The 15,128-nt window shown below is 41.4% G+C and overlaps 1 protein-coding gene and 1 long non-coding RNA gene across 2 annotated transcripts in view; one reads left to right on the top strand and one right to left on the bottom strand.

Annotated features, from left to right (window-relative positions):
* Positions 1-443: 443 nt before the first annotated feature.
* The window catches only part of EIF4ENIF1 (eukaryotic translation initiation factor 4E nuclear import factor 1), a 49,589-nt gene continuing 34,904 nt past the window's right edge, over positions 444-15,128 (top strand). The window contains exons 1-4 of the mRNA XM_036276766.1: positions 444-492; positions 1,449-1,571; positions 13,018-13,091; positions 14,433-14,560. Coding sequence (XP_036132659.1) covers positions 1,476-1,571; positions 13,018-13,091; positions 14,433-14,560 — 298 coding nt within the window. The 5' untranslated portion in view covers positions 444-492; positions 1,449-1,475. The remainder of the gene's footprint in view (positions 493-1,448; positions 1,572-13,017; positions 13,092-14,432; positions 14,561-15,128) is intronic.
* LOC118640010 overlaps positions 9,198-15,128 on the bottom strand; it is a 30,711-nt gene continuing 24,780 nt past the window's right edge. The window contains exon 4 of the long non-coding RNA XR_004961320.1: positions 9,198-9,260. This is a non-coding gene — a long non-coding RNA (uncharacterized LOC118640010). The remainder of the gene's footprint in view (positions 9,261-15,128) is intronic.

A 15,128-nucleotide genomic window follows, 5' to 3' on the forward strand; every position in this document is an offset into this window, starting at 1 on the left:
AGACGGTCCGTTCCGCCCCGCCCCGAAGCGCGCGTGGGAACCCGGCGTTCTCCCAGGAGCTGCCCACGACGACCGCCTGCGCGCACCTGGGAGGCTTTACAGCACCCCCGGCCCGTCCTCCTCACTCTCATCGCCACCTCCCCGCCCCGTCTCCGTCTCCCCGCCACCTTGCGCTCGCAGGAACCGGCGCCCGGGGAGTGCGCCGTGATGTTTCTCTTTTTCGCCCGGCACCGCCGCAGCCACCTCACATCCGGGCTCGCGGCGGCGAAGGCGGTGCCGGGGCCGGGGTGCGTGGAGGGAGTTATTAAGGAGGAGGGGGCTGGGGAGGAGGGACGGAGGGTTGGGCCGCAGTTACGGCGGCTGAAGAGAGACAGCCCAAACGGGTGGGGGGGCGAGAGCGAAGGCCTTGTCGAGAAGCCCTTAGACCAGCGCGGGCCGCGGAGAGGGGAGCCGCGGCCGAGGTGAAGGGCCGCCGAGCGGCGGAGGCACCGAGTAAGAGTCCGGCGGCGGGGGAGCTACGGCCGCCGCGCTCCAGGGCCCGCAGAGAAGGGGCGCGGGTGCGCTGCTCCCGGGGTCGCGTGTGTTAGCGCGAACGCCGGGGCGCGCGCGAGAGGCGGGCAGGGACGCGAAGCAAGTGGGGCGGCCGGCGGGCGGGCTGGCGGGGCCCGAGCCGCCCGGCCGGAAGGCGGCGGGCCTGTGCCGGCTCCAGCTCGGAGCGCCCGGGCCGGGGGATTCGATCTCTCCGTTCCCTCCGGCCCGCCAACCCTCGTGAGTACTGTCCCGCCCTTCCTCCGAAGGAGGCCGCTGGGCCGGGGCCTGCGCGAGAGGCCGGGGGTTGGGGTCGCGGCCGAGGGAAGCCGAGTTTCGGAGCTGAAGTCAGTGCTTGCCTCTTTACCTCGGGCGCCCCTGACATGGCCACAGGTGCGGCTGGCTGGGCGAGGGGCGCTCGGGCTCCGTCTCCAGTCCCTGGTCCCCGGATAACAAGGGGCAGCTGGCGCCGTCCATTGGCAAGTGACAGGCACTTTACTACAGCCCGACTTCCCGTATCTCCGTCCCCAACCATTCTCCTACCTGCCCCCACTCCGGGAAACTAACCCACTAAGGGGAGTCCCTGACGGGTCTCCCCGGGTAGCAGCCACTTATATTGGTTTCTTTTTGTAGTAAAGATGCTTACAGGCTGTACCCTGATTTGGGCACCTTCCATTTCTACTTTCCTTACCCCGTTTGATGTTTAGAGCACTTTATTTACTAGAAGAGATAACTAAGTAGTAGTTATATTTCCAACTGGGTTCTGGTTTATAGAATAATTGTTGAGCGAAGGTTTGTGTTTTTGTTTTGTTTTTTTCAATAGTAGTCATTTTAAGAGAAAAGTATCAGTTTCTTAAACAGTCAAGACTTCTAAAGATTTATTGTTCTCGGTGACAGTTTTGTGCTGATTTATCTTCCAGGTGCAACGAATTGTAGACCACGGAGCCATGGATAGGAGAAGTGTGGGTGACATAGAAAATGGAGATGCTTTCCTTGACTTGAAGAAGCAACTGGCCTCCAAATCCCCCCATCGCTATACAAAAGTAGGCTTTGTTACTAATGAAATAGTGTTTCTTTGTAAAGGTGGGGGAGGTTGGTAACATTGTGTAGGTATTTCATTAGTATTATCTAAAGAGGTAGTCTCATTTTGATTCACTATAGGACTAAATGTAAAGCGTTGCTTTGAACCTTTTTTTCTGAAAGTGTGAATACCTAGAGTTTAAACTAGAATTTGCTTCTAAGTAGCCTTCAGGTGAAGATTAGCTCAGACCCCATATGAATTTATGGATCAGTTTATATTGGCACACATATTCTGTAACAGCTGGTACATTGTTAACTTACATGCTATAGAGTAAGAATTCCAGCTCTGAGATGCCTCACAAAATCAGCCTCCTGTGTTTTAATATTTCCTTAAGAGGTGAACACCCCAAAGGAATGCTCTTGGGTGCATTCTAGGTGCTTGGGTAGGATAACCAGATTTTAATTGTTTTTTATTTCTTGTTACAAATTGGATATGGACTCACAAAAGTAAGACTTAAATTATGTTTCCCCTGGCTGAAAATTTGTGATTTTAAACTGCTCACCTAGGTATCTGCTAGGTATCTGTTCACCACCTCAGTGTCATATTTATTGAAGCTATTGCTTCAGTCAGTGTCTTGTTGGCTACTGAATGTTTCTGAAGAGGTTGATAGGATTCAGTGAGCTATGAATTTATTTCTGGTTCCCTAAATTGTATTGGGCTGGAGTACGTAAAATATGCTTGGGACTATTGACAGGAAGGGTTATGTCCTAGTTGGGTCCATATCTATATTTTTATAATGGACCCAGTCAAGGACTCTGAGGTGGTTATTGTCCCTGGCTTCCCAGGATAATGATTGGTTAATATTTTAACATCAGGCCTTGTTTGTGTACTGGTGCCATTACTCTTACCTACTTGAGAAAGTATCTAATGCTGTCAGAGTAATACTCATTTTTAACATTAGAAACAAACCCTCTCTAGAGCAGGGAAAAAGTGTTTCCAGGTGTAAGAGAATTCTTGGTTAATTGTCTTAACAGTCTGTTTTGGCATTACAGTGTGAGTTGATAGAAAGTATTTTACTTCATTAAGGTTTGGTCTTCTCTAATGTATAGTTCCTCTCAAACCTGAGATTGTTTGAGTAGTGTTTCACAACTTAAATTCATTACCTAAAATGTTGACAGGTGAATTCTGAGTGGAGAAAGGCTTATTAAATGAGGGGAAACTGATTCAAACTACTTTTATAAGCTTATGTGATTTCAACTCTTGCCAGAACTTTTTGAATAAAGTTAAGCCATTTTTAGAAAGTTAGTAATAGTCTCTGTTAGGGTAAAACGTATGTATGTCTGCAGTAAAGATTAAGAAGCTCAATATTGCCCATTTTTAATAGTCCTACCTCAGAATTCTGTCATACTTAAATGTACCTAAAATGGTTAAGAAAAGGATTTTTAGGTTAATGACAGTGAAGCTTAGATTGGTCTTCTCTACCAAATTTAGTTGGAAATAAGTTTACTTTCCACTCCATTCGAGAGGATTTGGTTAATGGTAGTTTTGGGGTTGTGTTTAGACAAAGTTAGGATGGTGCTTTCATATATATGTGTTACTCAACACTAGTAATTTTATGAGACTTGAGGCAAACTAAACCATTCTTCTTTAGAAGAAAGCTTGAAACAATCCTGAGTAGTATAGTAGATGGTCTGTTAATTCCACAATTAGAATAATATTTGAGCTGGCCTATTCTTTATCTACATACTGAGATCAAACTATTGGAATAAGTAAAGCATTTAGTAATATTTCTGCCACTTCAAGTATATGGGCTAGAAAGTTTAGAAGCAGGAGAAGGAAACTGTCCTCAGTCATTTTCATAAGTGATATATTTTGTGAAAACTTGTAAATGTGGGAAAAAAACACACCACACATTTGGCCAAATTAGAGGCTTCTTAACCTTTGAGCCTTCTAGTTTAGCATTCACTTGTTTTTGGGGATAATATTAATAGTCTGTTCAGAATTCTAGGGTTTTTCTCCATGAAGGTGGAGGAATCCAGATGTTTGGCTAAGTGCTTTTAAGGGTAACATACCAGAGTTTCCCTGTTCATTAGGACATCTTTGAGTCCAGCTTGCTTTTCTTTTTTTTTTTTTTTTTAATAACATTTTTATTGATTTTTAGAGAGAGACAGAAACATCAATTGGCTACCTCCTGCACATCCTCTATGGGGGATGGAGGCAACCTGGGCATGTGCCCTGACAAGGAATACAACCCACAACCTCTTGGTGCATGAGAGGATACTCAACCAACTAAGCCATACCAGGCAGGCAGTCCAACTTTTCAAATATTTATGTGTCTGGGGATCACCTGTGAACCTTGGCAGAGTGTGAATTCTGATTGTTAGGTCAGGGGTGGGCTTGAAAATTCAGTTTTTTAACCAGCTCCCAGTTGATGTCCATACTGCTGGTCCACTAACCATACTTTAAGTAGCTAGGTTTTAGTATACCTTGAACAATCTGATAACATGGTGTTGATGTTGTCAGGCAACTCAGACACATAGTTACTCCTCCTGGTTCAATTGGTGTCCATTGTGTTTCCATGAATACCTCAGGAACTCAAGTTACACTCACACTGGGTACTTTCAGGCCTACCCCTAAGTCTCAGTGATGTTTAATGGGGATGGTTATAAGTGGATTTATCAAATGTACCTGTTATCCAGAGGGGTTTGAGCCCTTAATTAAAAAACCCCTGGAGGTCCATTTTGCCAATCAGATTCCTAAGATCAAAAGCTGCACTTTGGTAGTATTTAAATTGCACTTATAAAGTGATTGGATTATGTTGAGGGACTTTTGGAAATTATAGAGTGGGTCTCACCTCAAAGTCATGGACTAAAAGTGGTTTAGACAGTAGTTCTCACAGTCTGGTCTTTGAACCAGCATTTAGCATCATCTGCTAACTTGTTAGAAATACAAAATCTCAAGCCCAGAGGTATTGAATCAGACTCTAGGGATGGGGCCTAGTCATCTGCATTTAACAAATCTTCCGGGGAATTCTGACTCTGATTCAAGTTTGAGAACCATTGGTTTAGGAAATAGAGGAGGTAGTGATGCATATTAGTGAAAAACGTTGGGACTCATTCAACTTTTTTTACCTTCATTAGAGGTCCTATTTACAAGATCTTGAGGTGTAGGTAGTACTTGCCATTCTATTAGTGATACTGTCTTCTGCTTGAAATACAAAATAGAAATGCTTGGGACTGTCCCATTATTCAGATCCATGTGTTTTTTTCTTCAAATGAACAGACTGATCTTAGATCATAGACTACACATACTTTAGTGCTGCTCTTTCTTTGCTCCTGTATCGTACCACTGACTCATTAAATGTTGCCACCTGCCAGTGGAACAGGAAATAAAAACAGGACACTCAAACCATTCACCTTGATACTGACCAGTGTCAATCATGCATCTTAAATCTAAAAGTAGGTGTTGGATTATCTGAGCTTAATTTCATGTGTGATCTTCATTGTTTCGACTTGTTATGAATTGGTACTATTTTAGCCTTCAGTGTGTGTAGGGATCTTTAAATGAGGCCCTAATCCGTGGCTGATGGGCAATTGGTCACAGTGGTGCAGCCATATTTATGTCTTTGCTTTAAAACTATTAAGAAAATAGACCAACAACTGAAGTTGACTGATTTGAGTAATCCTCCTAGCTTTCTTGGAGAAAAATCAGTTGTGAGACTTGAAGTCAAACAAGGTTCTGAGAAGAAAAGAGTAACTATGATTTAAATCCTTGGCTGAAATCAGTAGTCAGATGGTCAGTTTTTCCTGTACAAAGGTCTCATTTGATAACTTTATAGGTTTCTCTCGTAAACTGAGTTCAGTAGTAACCTCTAACAGGTAGTATTTCAGTGACACACTTAGCTATAAACTTCTTAAGCTAATATAAAAATAGGTACCTGTTTATATTAGAGAAGGCAGAATTATGGTATGAAAGGCCATTACAGCCCTGGCAGGGTAGCTCAGTTGGTTAGAGTATTGTCCTGATATACCAAGGTTGTGGGTTCATTCCCCAGTCAAGACACATATAGGAATCAACCAATGAATCCATAGGTGGGTGAAACAGCAAATTGATGTTTCTTTCTTCTCCCCCTCTCCCTCTCCCCCTCCCTCCCTTCTTTCCCTCTCTAAAATAAATAAGTAAATAGTAAGAAAGAAAAATTATTAGACAATCTTAACGTTTCAACTGTCCAGAAAACCTAGCTGACTGGAAGTTCTGAGAAGGGGCTGGCTTGCAACAGTATAGATGCTGTCTTCTAACTGTTCTTTCCTCCCTGTTCCACTTCTAAGTCATCTTGAAAGTTTAAGATTCAGGGCCCTTGCCCCCATGAGTATCCTCTCCTATTCACTCATAATGGGAACTTCTCAATAGATAGATAGTCATTTCACAACTGGAACCTTTTTTTAAAAAAAACTAATTTTAGAGGAAGGGAGAGAGAAAGAAACATTCATTGGTTGCCACCTACACACTCCTCAACCAGGGATCAAACCAGAAACCAAGGTATGTGCCCTGACCGGGGAATTGAACCTGCCACCTCTAGGTGTACGGGGCTGACGCTCCAACCAACTGAGCCACACCAGCCAGGGCCACAATTGGAACCCTTAACATAGAAATTTAGGAACATAGCTTTTGATTCAGGAAAGGGTGCTAGAAGAGAAGACCCAGTTAGGGGAAGCCTGCCCATCAAGGTGGCAGTTTTACTTAGAGTTCCCAGTGGTCTCACTAGACTAGGACAAACATAACACTGAGTGACAGAGCTGTTGGGAGGGGTTGTGCGCCTTCCCTTGTCCTCTCAAGAGAGGCAGTGGAGAGGAGAGGATTAGGAGCCTTACTGCCTGGTTTAGAATCCCTCACTCTGCCACTTACTTGACCTGTGTGGCCTTCTGCTGTATACTCAGCTCCTCTGAATCTCATCCTTTTTTCTTTAAAATGCAGGTGGAATAGTAGCTAGTTCCTAGGATTTTTGTGGGGGATAAATGAGAAAATGCATGTCCAGTGCTTAGAAAAGTGTTTGGTACACAATAAGTGCTGAAAACTGCTTATGGCCTAAAAGGATGGGGGCAGGGTACTAAAAGATACCTCCTTTAGATACCAATTTTAGGTCAAGATGCTTTTTTTTTTTAATCCTCACCTGAGGACATTTTTGCATTTATCTCCAGATAGAGCAAGAGAGAAGGGGAGGAAGAGAGAGAAACCTCGACGTGAGAGAGAGACATCGAGTGGTTGCCACCCACGTGACCCCAACTGGGGCTGGGGACAAACTGCAACTGAGGTACGTCCCCTTAGTGGGAACTGAACTGGGGACTCTCTGGTCCGTGGGCCTACACTCTAACTGCTGAGCCAAACCTGCCAGGTCAAGATGCTTATTTTTTAAATGTCACAGTGACCATCTCCATTTTAATATGAAATCAGAAAGTCCTATTGAAGATATAATGCCACCACCCTAAAAATAAATTTAAGTTTCCTTCTAATATTTATCTAGCTGCTTACTTAACATTTTACATTGCTTTGGTTTGTGTTTATTGCGTTGGCCAGATCAACAGGGAAAAAAAATAGACTCCTTTCTTTTTTCCATTCCCTTCTTAGATTCAAATAACTTCTTTCAATAGAAGAAAGTCTTTGCATTAAATCAGCCACCATTAGATGCTTGGGTGAGTCCAAGAGCTAAGTCCTGCATATCAACTGCAGGATCCAGTTTGACTCCTGACTTACCTATTAAAACTGTTCTACAGGGTTCCCCTTTAGCAACAACCCTTATGAATGAGGGATGGTGGACTGTATCCCATGTACCCCCTGTGTTGATAGTTCACCATTGCCCTGGGTGTCATCTATAGATGTCATTACCCCATTGTGGTCTATTCTTAAAAACCTGCTAATTCTTTCAGTAAAGTTATGTAACTTGGTAGAATGAAACATCAGGTCAGTCAGCAGTCATCTGAGAGCCTGATGGGCCAAGCCCAATGCTGCTGGGTGTGTGGAGGATAGGGACTGGGAGAGGAGGTCAAAGGCAAGCCCAACCCAAATGCTGCTCCAGGGACATTTGCCTTCTTTAGGAAGGGCCAGCCCTACACACAGGTGAGGTACTAGGGGGTAACTTCTAGAATGTTTTGACCATTAACAAGGAAATAAAACTTATCTATGTTAATTATTAAAAATTGAGCTTTCTTCTCTTGTGAATTGAAGTCAGATCATAGAGATAAAGAATATTTCCCCTTTTATATCCTATAAGTGACTTGTGGGAAATTCTATGTTACGTCGTCAGAATGCATAGCTGCTTCTCATGGAATTTCTGCAGAAGAAAGAAACTAGATGAGGATTTTAACCACTGTTATTGGGGTTTATACTCATTCATTTGCTTTCTGCTTTAGTACTGATCACTAAAAGTGAGTGTCCATATTAGTAATTCCCAAATATGAAAATTGTTTTGGGAGGCTTGACATTTTCTTTAAGGCTGCTAAAACTAAGAAAATGTGTTTATACTTAGGTGTATGGCTCTAGGGCAATTAGCAGCTTGTTCTTGCCTGGTCAGATTTTACTAACCTGTGCAAAAAATTATGTATCAGATATTAACTCTTCTCTTGTCCGCATGATAATTTTAGTGAATTTGTTCATGATCAGTAAGTTCCTGTGGTTTCGTGGGTCTCTTCAAAAGGGTAATCTTATATTCCCTCCTGAAATACTCTTAGGGAGAGAGCACTCTGAGTTCATAGTGAGCACTTTCCAAGTATTTTTTCTTTAGCTAAAGTTTCAGGTTTTCTTTGAAAATATCCCAGAGGGGTTCCTTTCCAGGAATAATTGTTGTTCAGGGCTCTTGATGAAATGGCAAGTTCAAAAACACTTCTCTTGAGAGACTTGAGTGCCTTGGGGCCAGGGACAAGAGTCATCTGCCTATGGTAGACATTAAGCCTGACACACAGGAAATGTTCAATGGACATTTATGAAAAAAAGCAAACTTTGTATTGACTTAGCCTGTGGTTTCTCTCCTCCCCACTTAAGTGAGGGATCCTCTCAGGGTGGAATATCATCTTATGCAACTTAAGACTTTGCTAACAGATTCAGCTCTCTAAAGCCCTGTGAAGAGGATCTCTCTCATTTTTTCCCTAAATGCTCAGGTGGACCTTGGGTCACATTTTGAGAAACATGATCAGTTTCAAGTACTATTTCTTAACCTCTGTGAGATCTTTTGAAGGTATGAACATTCACTTCAGAAATGCATACTTTTGTATATGGTTTCCTTGAAGCCATGAAACTCATTTAAGAAGCCCTGCTCTCAAGAACCATAAATATAGTTTTACCTAGATGTTTAAAGTTATTCCCAGCAGCCTTTACAATCCAAGAATTGTTTTGTTTTCCCAGTTCTCAAGTCTGTTATTGAAGAAAGTGATTCTTCCTCTTTTATAGACAGCTGTGTTTTAGCCATTCCACTTAGAGGTATACCCTATCACAAAAGGTACTGCTGGCATAATTAATGCTGGTGTACAACTGGCTCACTGCTCTATCTTGTATAGTCAGTTGTTTGAGTATTTAGTCACACCTGGTATATGCCAAGTATATAAAGTCAACAGAAAACTGGAATAATACAGGAGGGGAAGTTAAAACATTTTTACCAACCTGAGTGACTCTCGTATCTGAGAATAGTTGGCATTTATCAGTCTGTGTTAGAGCAGTAAGTCTGTAAGAAAATAAATTAAACAAAACATTATCCTCTGGTAATTGAACCTCTCAGTTTTATTTACTTAAAAATGTTTTTTATTGGTGTCTGGTGTGACTCAATGGTTGAGCATCGACCCATACACCAGGAGGTTGCTGGTTCAATTCCCAGTCAGGATACATGCCTGAGTTGCAGGCTCGATTCCCAGTAGGGGGCGTGCAAGAGGTAGCTGATTGATGTTTCTCTCTCATCAATGTTTCTATCTCCTTTCCTCTCTCTGAAATCAATAAAAATATATTTTTTAATGTATTTTTTTATTGAGATATAATTCAAAAATAAAATTCACTCCTTTTAAGGTACACCATTCAGTGGTTTTTAGTGAATTCACACCTCAGAAAGTGAAAATAAATAAAGGGAGACTACCATATATGATTTGTAAATATTTTTTCACTTTGAGTTATTGTTTTAATATGTTTTTATTGATTTTAAGAGAGAGAGATAGAAACATTGATGTGAGAAAGAAACATCAATTGTCTACCTCCTGCGTACCCTCTACTGGGGTTCAAGCCCAAAATCCAGGCATATGCCCTGACTAGGAATCAAACCAGGACCTCTCAGTCCATGGGACAACGCTCAACCCCCCGAGCCAACTGGCCAGTCTTGAGTTAATTTTTGTATGTGGTGTGAAGTAGACATAAACTTCATTTTTTAGAACAGTTTTAGATTTACAGAAAACATGGGAACATAGTAAGAGTTCATAAACTCCTCACCCATTTTTTCCTATTAATACCTTACATTGGTATGATACAATTGTTATAATTAACAATGTTGATGCATTGTTATTAACTAAAGTCCATACTTTGTTCACATTTCCTTACTTTTAAACTAATGTCCCTTTTCTGTTCCAAGATTCCATCCACAATACCATACTACATTTAATTGTCATCTCTCCTCAATCTTAGTAGTAACAGAACACCTATCACCTGTGCTGCCTATTATCTTTTGGAGCTAAAAGTTTCAAACAAAGCCTCATTATTTAGATTATTTTGTATACTGAGAATACACATACTTAAGTATGAAATGTATTGCCCTTGGTTTAATATTATATTAGGGTTCTTAGTTTAATACTTGGATTTGAGGGTAGTGGAGTAAGGGAATAGATAACAATTTTGGGGTTGCTTCTAATAGAGAATTGCTTTATAATCTTTTTTCTGTAGTGTATGTATAAGTATTTCCTATATTGCAAGGTTCTTCCTGTTTCTAGTGGCAAATGTTTTAAGCCTTCCTGTCCTTAGGATTTCTGTATTGTAATATCTACTATCATCATCCATCTGCCCCACCCTTGCTTCCTCCACCACCAAATTTGTATCACCCCTGCAACTCTGACATCATGTTTGCCCTGAAGATTTCACTGGACTCCAATCTTTACTGGCAATTTGCAAGTGGTACATCAGCGCTTGAACATTTTTTTCAGAATTTTGAATAGTATTTAGATATTTTCTTATATTTGGAATTCAGTTTCTCTCAGACTTCCCAAATTTTCAAAGTATTTCCATCGAAAAAATAAGACATAATTCATAAATAAATACAAATGTCTGATATTCAGGTTTTAAAGCTAAAATGGCATCTGGTCTTAGTGCATTTTGCTATCATAGAGAAAACATTTAGATGCTTCAAGTGTCTGAAGACACTGGGTGAATTCATGGTATGCTTATGTGCGATGATTACTGTAGACAGAGAGTAAATCTATATCCCTCCATATTTACCTCAGGATATGGAAAGTGGTGTTAAAAGAAGCAGTGGGGCCTGTGATGGGGGTATGGCAGAGGGTCACAGCACAGTGGTATATGCTTTTTTGCAAGGCAGTTATAGCATTTTACTGGTAACTGAGAGTTTGGGAATTGATTTTACTTTTTTATGAAAGTGTTTAAATATATAAAAAGGCAGTGGTTTTTGTGTATATGCATGTATATGAGCAGATGTGTGTATATTAATGTATATATATTGTCCATATATAAGTGTACATATTTCTGCTGAAAAGGCCAAGAAGCAAACGAGGATACCCAGTTTCAAGACCTTGGTTTCTTACACATTCCCCACTTAAAGGAACTAGGAGTTCTTAGAAAAATGGCTGACTCTAAGGCTCAGACAGGATGGGTACAAGATAAAACAGAAAGTAGGGAAATGTGTTGGTTTTTTTTTTTTTTTAATAATGGAGCATGTCAAAAACGCACAGGAGCCAGCTTGAAGAAGCTCCCAGTTTGAGTACCAAAATAATTAAGGACATAAATTATAGACTGTTGGAAAAACTAGGAATCTGTGAGCCCATGCCAATAAATAGGTATATAAAGAAGGGAGAAGATTGGGTTTGTGTTTAGAGTGGAATGCCACACATTGGCTGGTAAATGGGGAGAGAGGCCAGGAGTTGGAAAATTAAGATTGATTTGGGCAAGGATCATCAATAGATGCTAAATTTGGAGGGAAATTTTTATGAAGACCAGGATAATGGGATGATTTTAAAGTGCCTCCCCATAGATTGCATACTAATTGCAAGGGGGAAAATAGTAATTGAACAGTAGAGAAACTGCTTGACCAAGTGGTCAAAATTAATGTCACTGGTGGGCCGGTGGACACCATGGGCATCCAGAGGTGATGTGTGTTTTTTGGTTGGTTGGTTTTGTCTTGAAATAGAGTGGGAGGGAGAGAGAGAAACATTGACGTGAGAGGGACACATCTACTTGCTGTCTCCCACACAACCCAACCAGGGCCGGGGACGAAGATACATGGCCTTGACTGGAATCGAACCTGCAACTCTGGCCCATGGGCCAACGCTCTACTGCTGAGCCAAACCGGCCGGGGCCAAAGATGATGCTTTAAGATGGACACAACATCTCTTGGGTTAATATTCTGCTCCAGGGATGCTCAGTTTCAATCTGATTGTGAGGAAACATTAGACAAACTCATAATTAATAATGTTCTCTTTAAAGAAGACAAAAAGTAGGCTTCCATAAAAGACAAAGGCATTTGCAGAACCATTCCAGAGTAGAGACCAGAGACATGACAACCAATATCTGATTCTAGGATCCTGTGTTGGAGGCTGAAAAAAGTAATATAAAGGACATTATTGGGTCAGTTGACAAAATTGGGATCCAGAAGGGGTAGATTAAATAAAAATATTATTGATCACTGGTTATATAAAACTGACAGCTCTTCTCAACCAGGTTCTGCAGAAATAAGCCCTAATGCCCTAAGGCATCCATTGTATGTAACAGATTTTTCTCTCCTATGCATCTGAAATGATACTGACCAGAGTGTTGTTATCTTTGGGAGAATGGAAAAGTAGTCACAGAGTCCAAATGCTAAAGCAAATAGGAAAAAAATGTTAACAGGCAAATCAGATAAAAATGTTATATGAGTGGGTTTTTTTTTTTGGTGTTTTTTTTCCCTTGCAACTTTAGTATACACTAAAATATCTCCTTATAAATTGACATCTAATGCATTTAAGAGTAGGCACATCAGCTTCCATGCATGCCTTGATGAGTATTGTGGAATATTGGACAGCAATTTGTAAGAGAATGTGTCTTAGCAAGAAACTGATCACTATTAAGTTATTTGCCAGTTTTGCTTGAGCTTTTTGTAAGCCCTTTCAGGAATAAGTCAGGTATAAATAAATAGGAACTGTATGAAATGCTTAAGATAGACACCCAATTTGAAAACAAAAATAAGTCAAAAGTGTGTGAAATATTATTCAAAATCACCATTTAATTTCTCTTTGTAGGAGGAGCTCTTGGATATAAAAGAATGCCCTCATTCCAAACAAAGACCTTCATGCCTCTCTGAAAAATACAACAGGTATTGCATGGGGAGGAGGGGTTGCTTCTTCTAGTCAATTCCTTGTTATATCAAACTTGGTAAATTAAGAATTACATTGTTTTGGAGCTTTTTGGAAGAATTATGAGTGGGGAGATATCAGGTTTTACCATTTGGCCTTAGCACAAATATATTACAGATAAACTATGAACATGACTAGCATTTCACTGCATTGTCTTCATCAGTTTCATTATTAATTATCTTTGAACTATTAATTCAAAGAATTGAGCTGCAAGGGACTCTAAGGACTAAACCAGTTCTGTGTGTGTTTTTAATTCTCACCCAAGGATATTTTTTCCATTGATAGAGAGAATGGAAGGGGGAGTGCTGTCTTCATGGAACATTGGTCTGTGGAATGATACAATCAAATACTCATAAGAGTTTGTCATCACCACCATTACAGGCTGTGAAGGACAAGTGCAGAGAACAGAACTAGTGTGTACTGCAACCTGGTCGGATCTGGGGTTGGGGGAGTCCTTTCTACAGAAGAGTAAAGGGCATAGCTCAGAAACTTGTCGAAGATGTCCCTGGTGATGATGGCAGAGCTAGAATTTGGTCCCAGATCACTGGGCTCCAAAGCTGCTCTGCACACTGTATCACCTGCCACCCCATCATTAGGGAGTAACAAAACCCAAACCACACATTTTAGGCCCTTAAAAGTTTGTGGGAAAAACTAAGACTTATGTATAGAAATTCTAGAAAAATACCACCAAGCATTCTAGGAGCTACTTTTAGTGAGAGAATTAAGGGGTATTTCCTCCCTTATAAACTAAGTAATCATATTTATGGAGCTATGTTCTTTGGGTAGGACAGACAGAGCTACTGTAGTCTATACACCCCAAGGTGTGTGGTCTGAATGTTTCATTTATGCACAGATCCCTGGTTTTCTTTTTTTCTCTTTATTGATTTTAGACAGAGGAAGAAAGAGGGGGGGAGGGAGAGAGAGAAACATTGATGAGAGAGAACATCGATTGGCTCCCTCCTGCATGACCCCCACTGGGGACTTGGCCCACAACTTGGGCATGTGCCATGACCAGGAATTAAATTGGTGACCTCTTGGTGAACACTTGGTCAGTGTTCAACCACTGAGTCACACCAGCTGGGCTGGAACCCTGGTTTTCAAGTGACTGCTGGTGTTGATGTGAATAACAATAAAGTATTACTGAATGTTTTTGTTTCCATCTTAAAACAGATAACCATTCTTACCATGATTTATATTGGAAAGGGATTTCCACAACTTATTACTTGAGGAAGTTCAGAAACTAGACTACATATGTAGTTCATAGGTTTAAGTGCTAATTGTTGGTATACTTTGACTTGTAGTGATGGCGTCTGGGACCCTGAGAAGTGGCATGCCTCTCTTTACCCAGCTTCAGGGAGGAACTCACCAGTGGAAAGTGTGAAAAAAGAGTTGGATACAGACCGGCCTTCCCTGGTGCGCAGGATAGTAGGTGAGCACACAGTCACTCAGAAGTGGGGTAAGCAATTTTGGAGACAGTGCTCTTTGCTACCAGCTTCATTCTTAGCTGTGATAGTTTTGTGCATTGAGGGAAAGTGTCATTATCAGGAAACTGATTTACCAATTGAAATTTTCCTGATGAACAGAGTTAAATCATACCCTTCCTGTATAGCAGTGGCAAGCAGACATATTAGGCTATGTCTGAGGAAGGGAGGGAGAGAGAAACATCAATGTGAAAGGAATACATCGAGTGGTTGCCACCCACATGACCCAACCAGGGCCGGGGACTAACTGCAACTGAGGTACGTGCCCTTAACGGGAACCAAACCCAGGTCTCCGGACTGCAGGCGATGCTCAAACCGGCCAGGGCTATGTGCTTTTGTTTTGTTTTTGGTTGTTTTTTTTTTTTATCTTCATCCAAGGATATTTTTCCGTTGATTTTCAAATAGAGTGGAAGGGAGGGAGAGAGAGAGAGACATCGATTGGCTGCCTCCTGCACAACCCCAACCAGGATCAGGGACTGAACCACAACTGATGTACCTGCCCTTGACCGCATTGAA

The sequence above is a fragment of the Molossus molossus genome, unplaced genomic scaffold (genome assembly GCF_014108415.1).
Source record: "Molossus molossus isolate mMolMol1 unplaced genomic scaffold, mMolMol1.p scaffold_m16_p_22, whole genome shotgun sequence".
Lineage (NCBI taxonomy): Eukaryota > Metazoa > Chordata > Mammalia > Chiroptera > Molossidae > Molossus > Molossus molossus.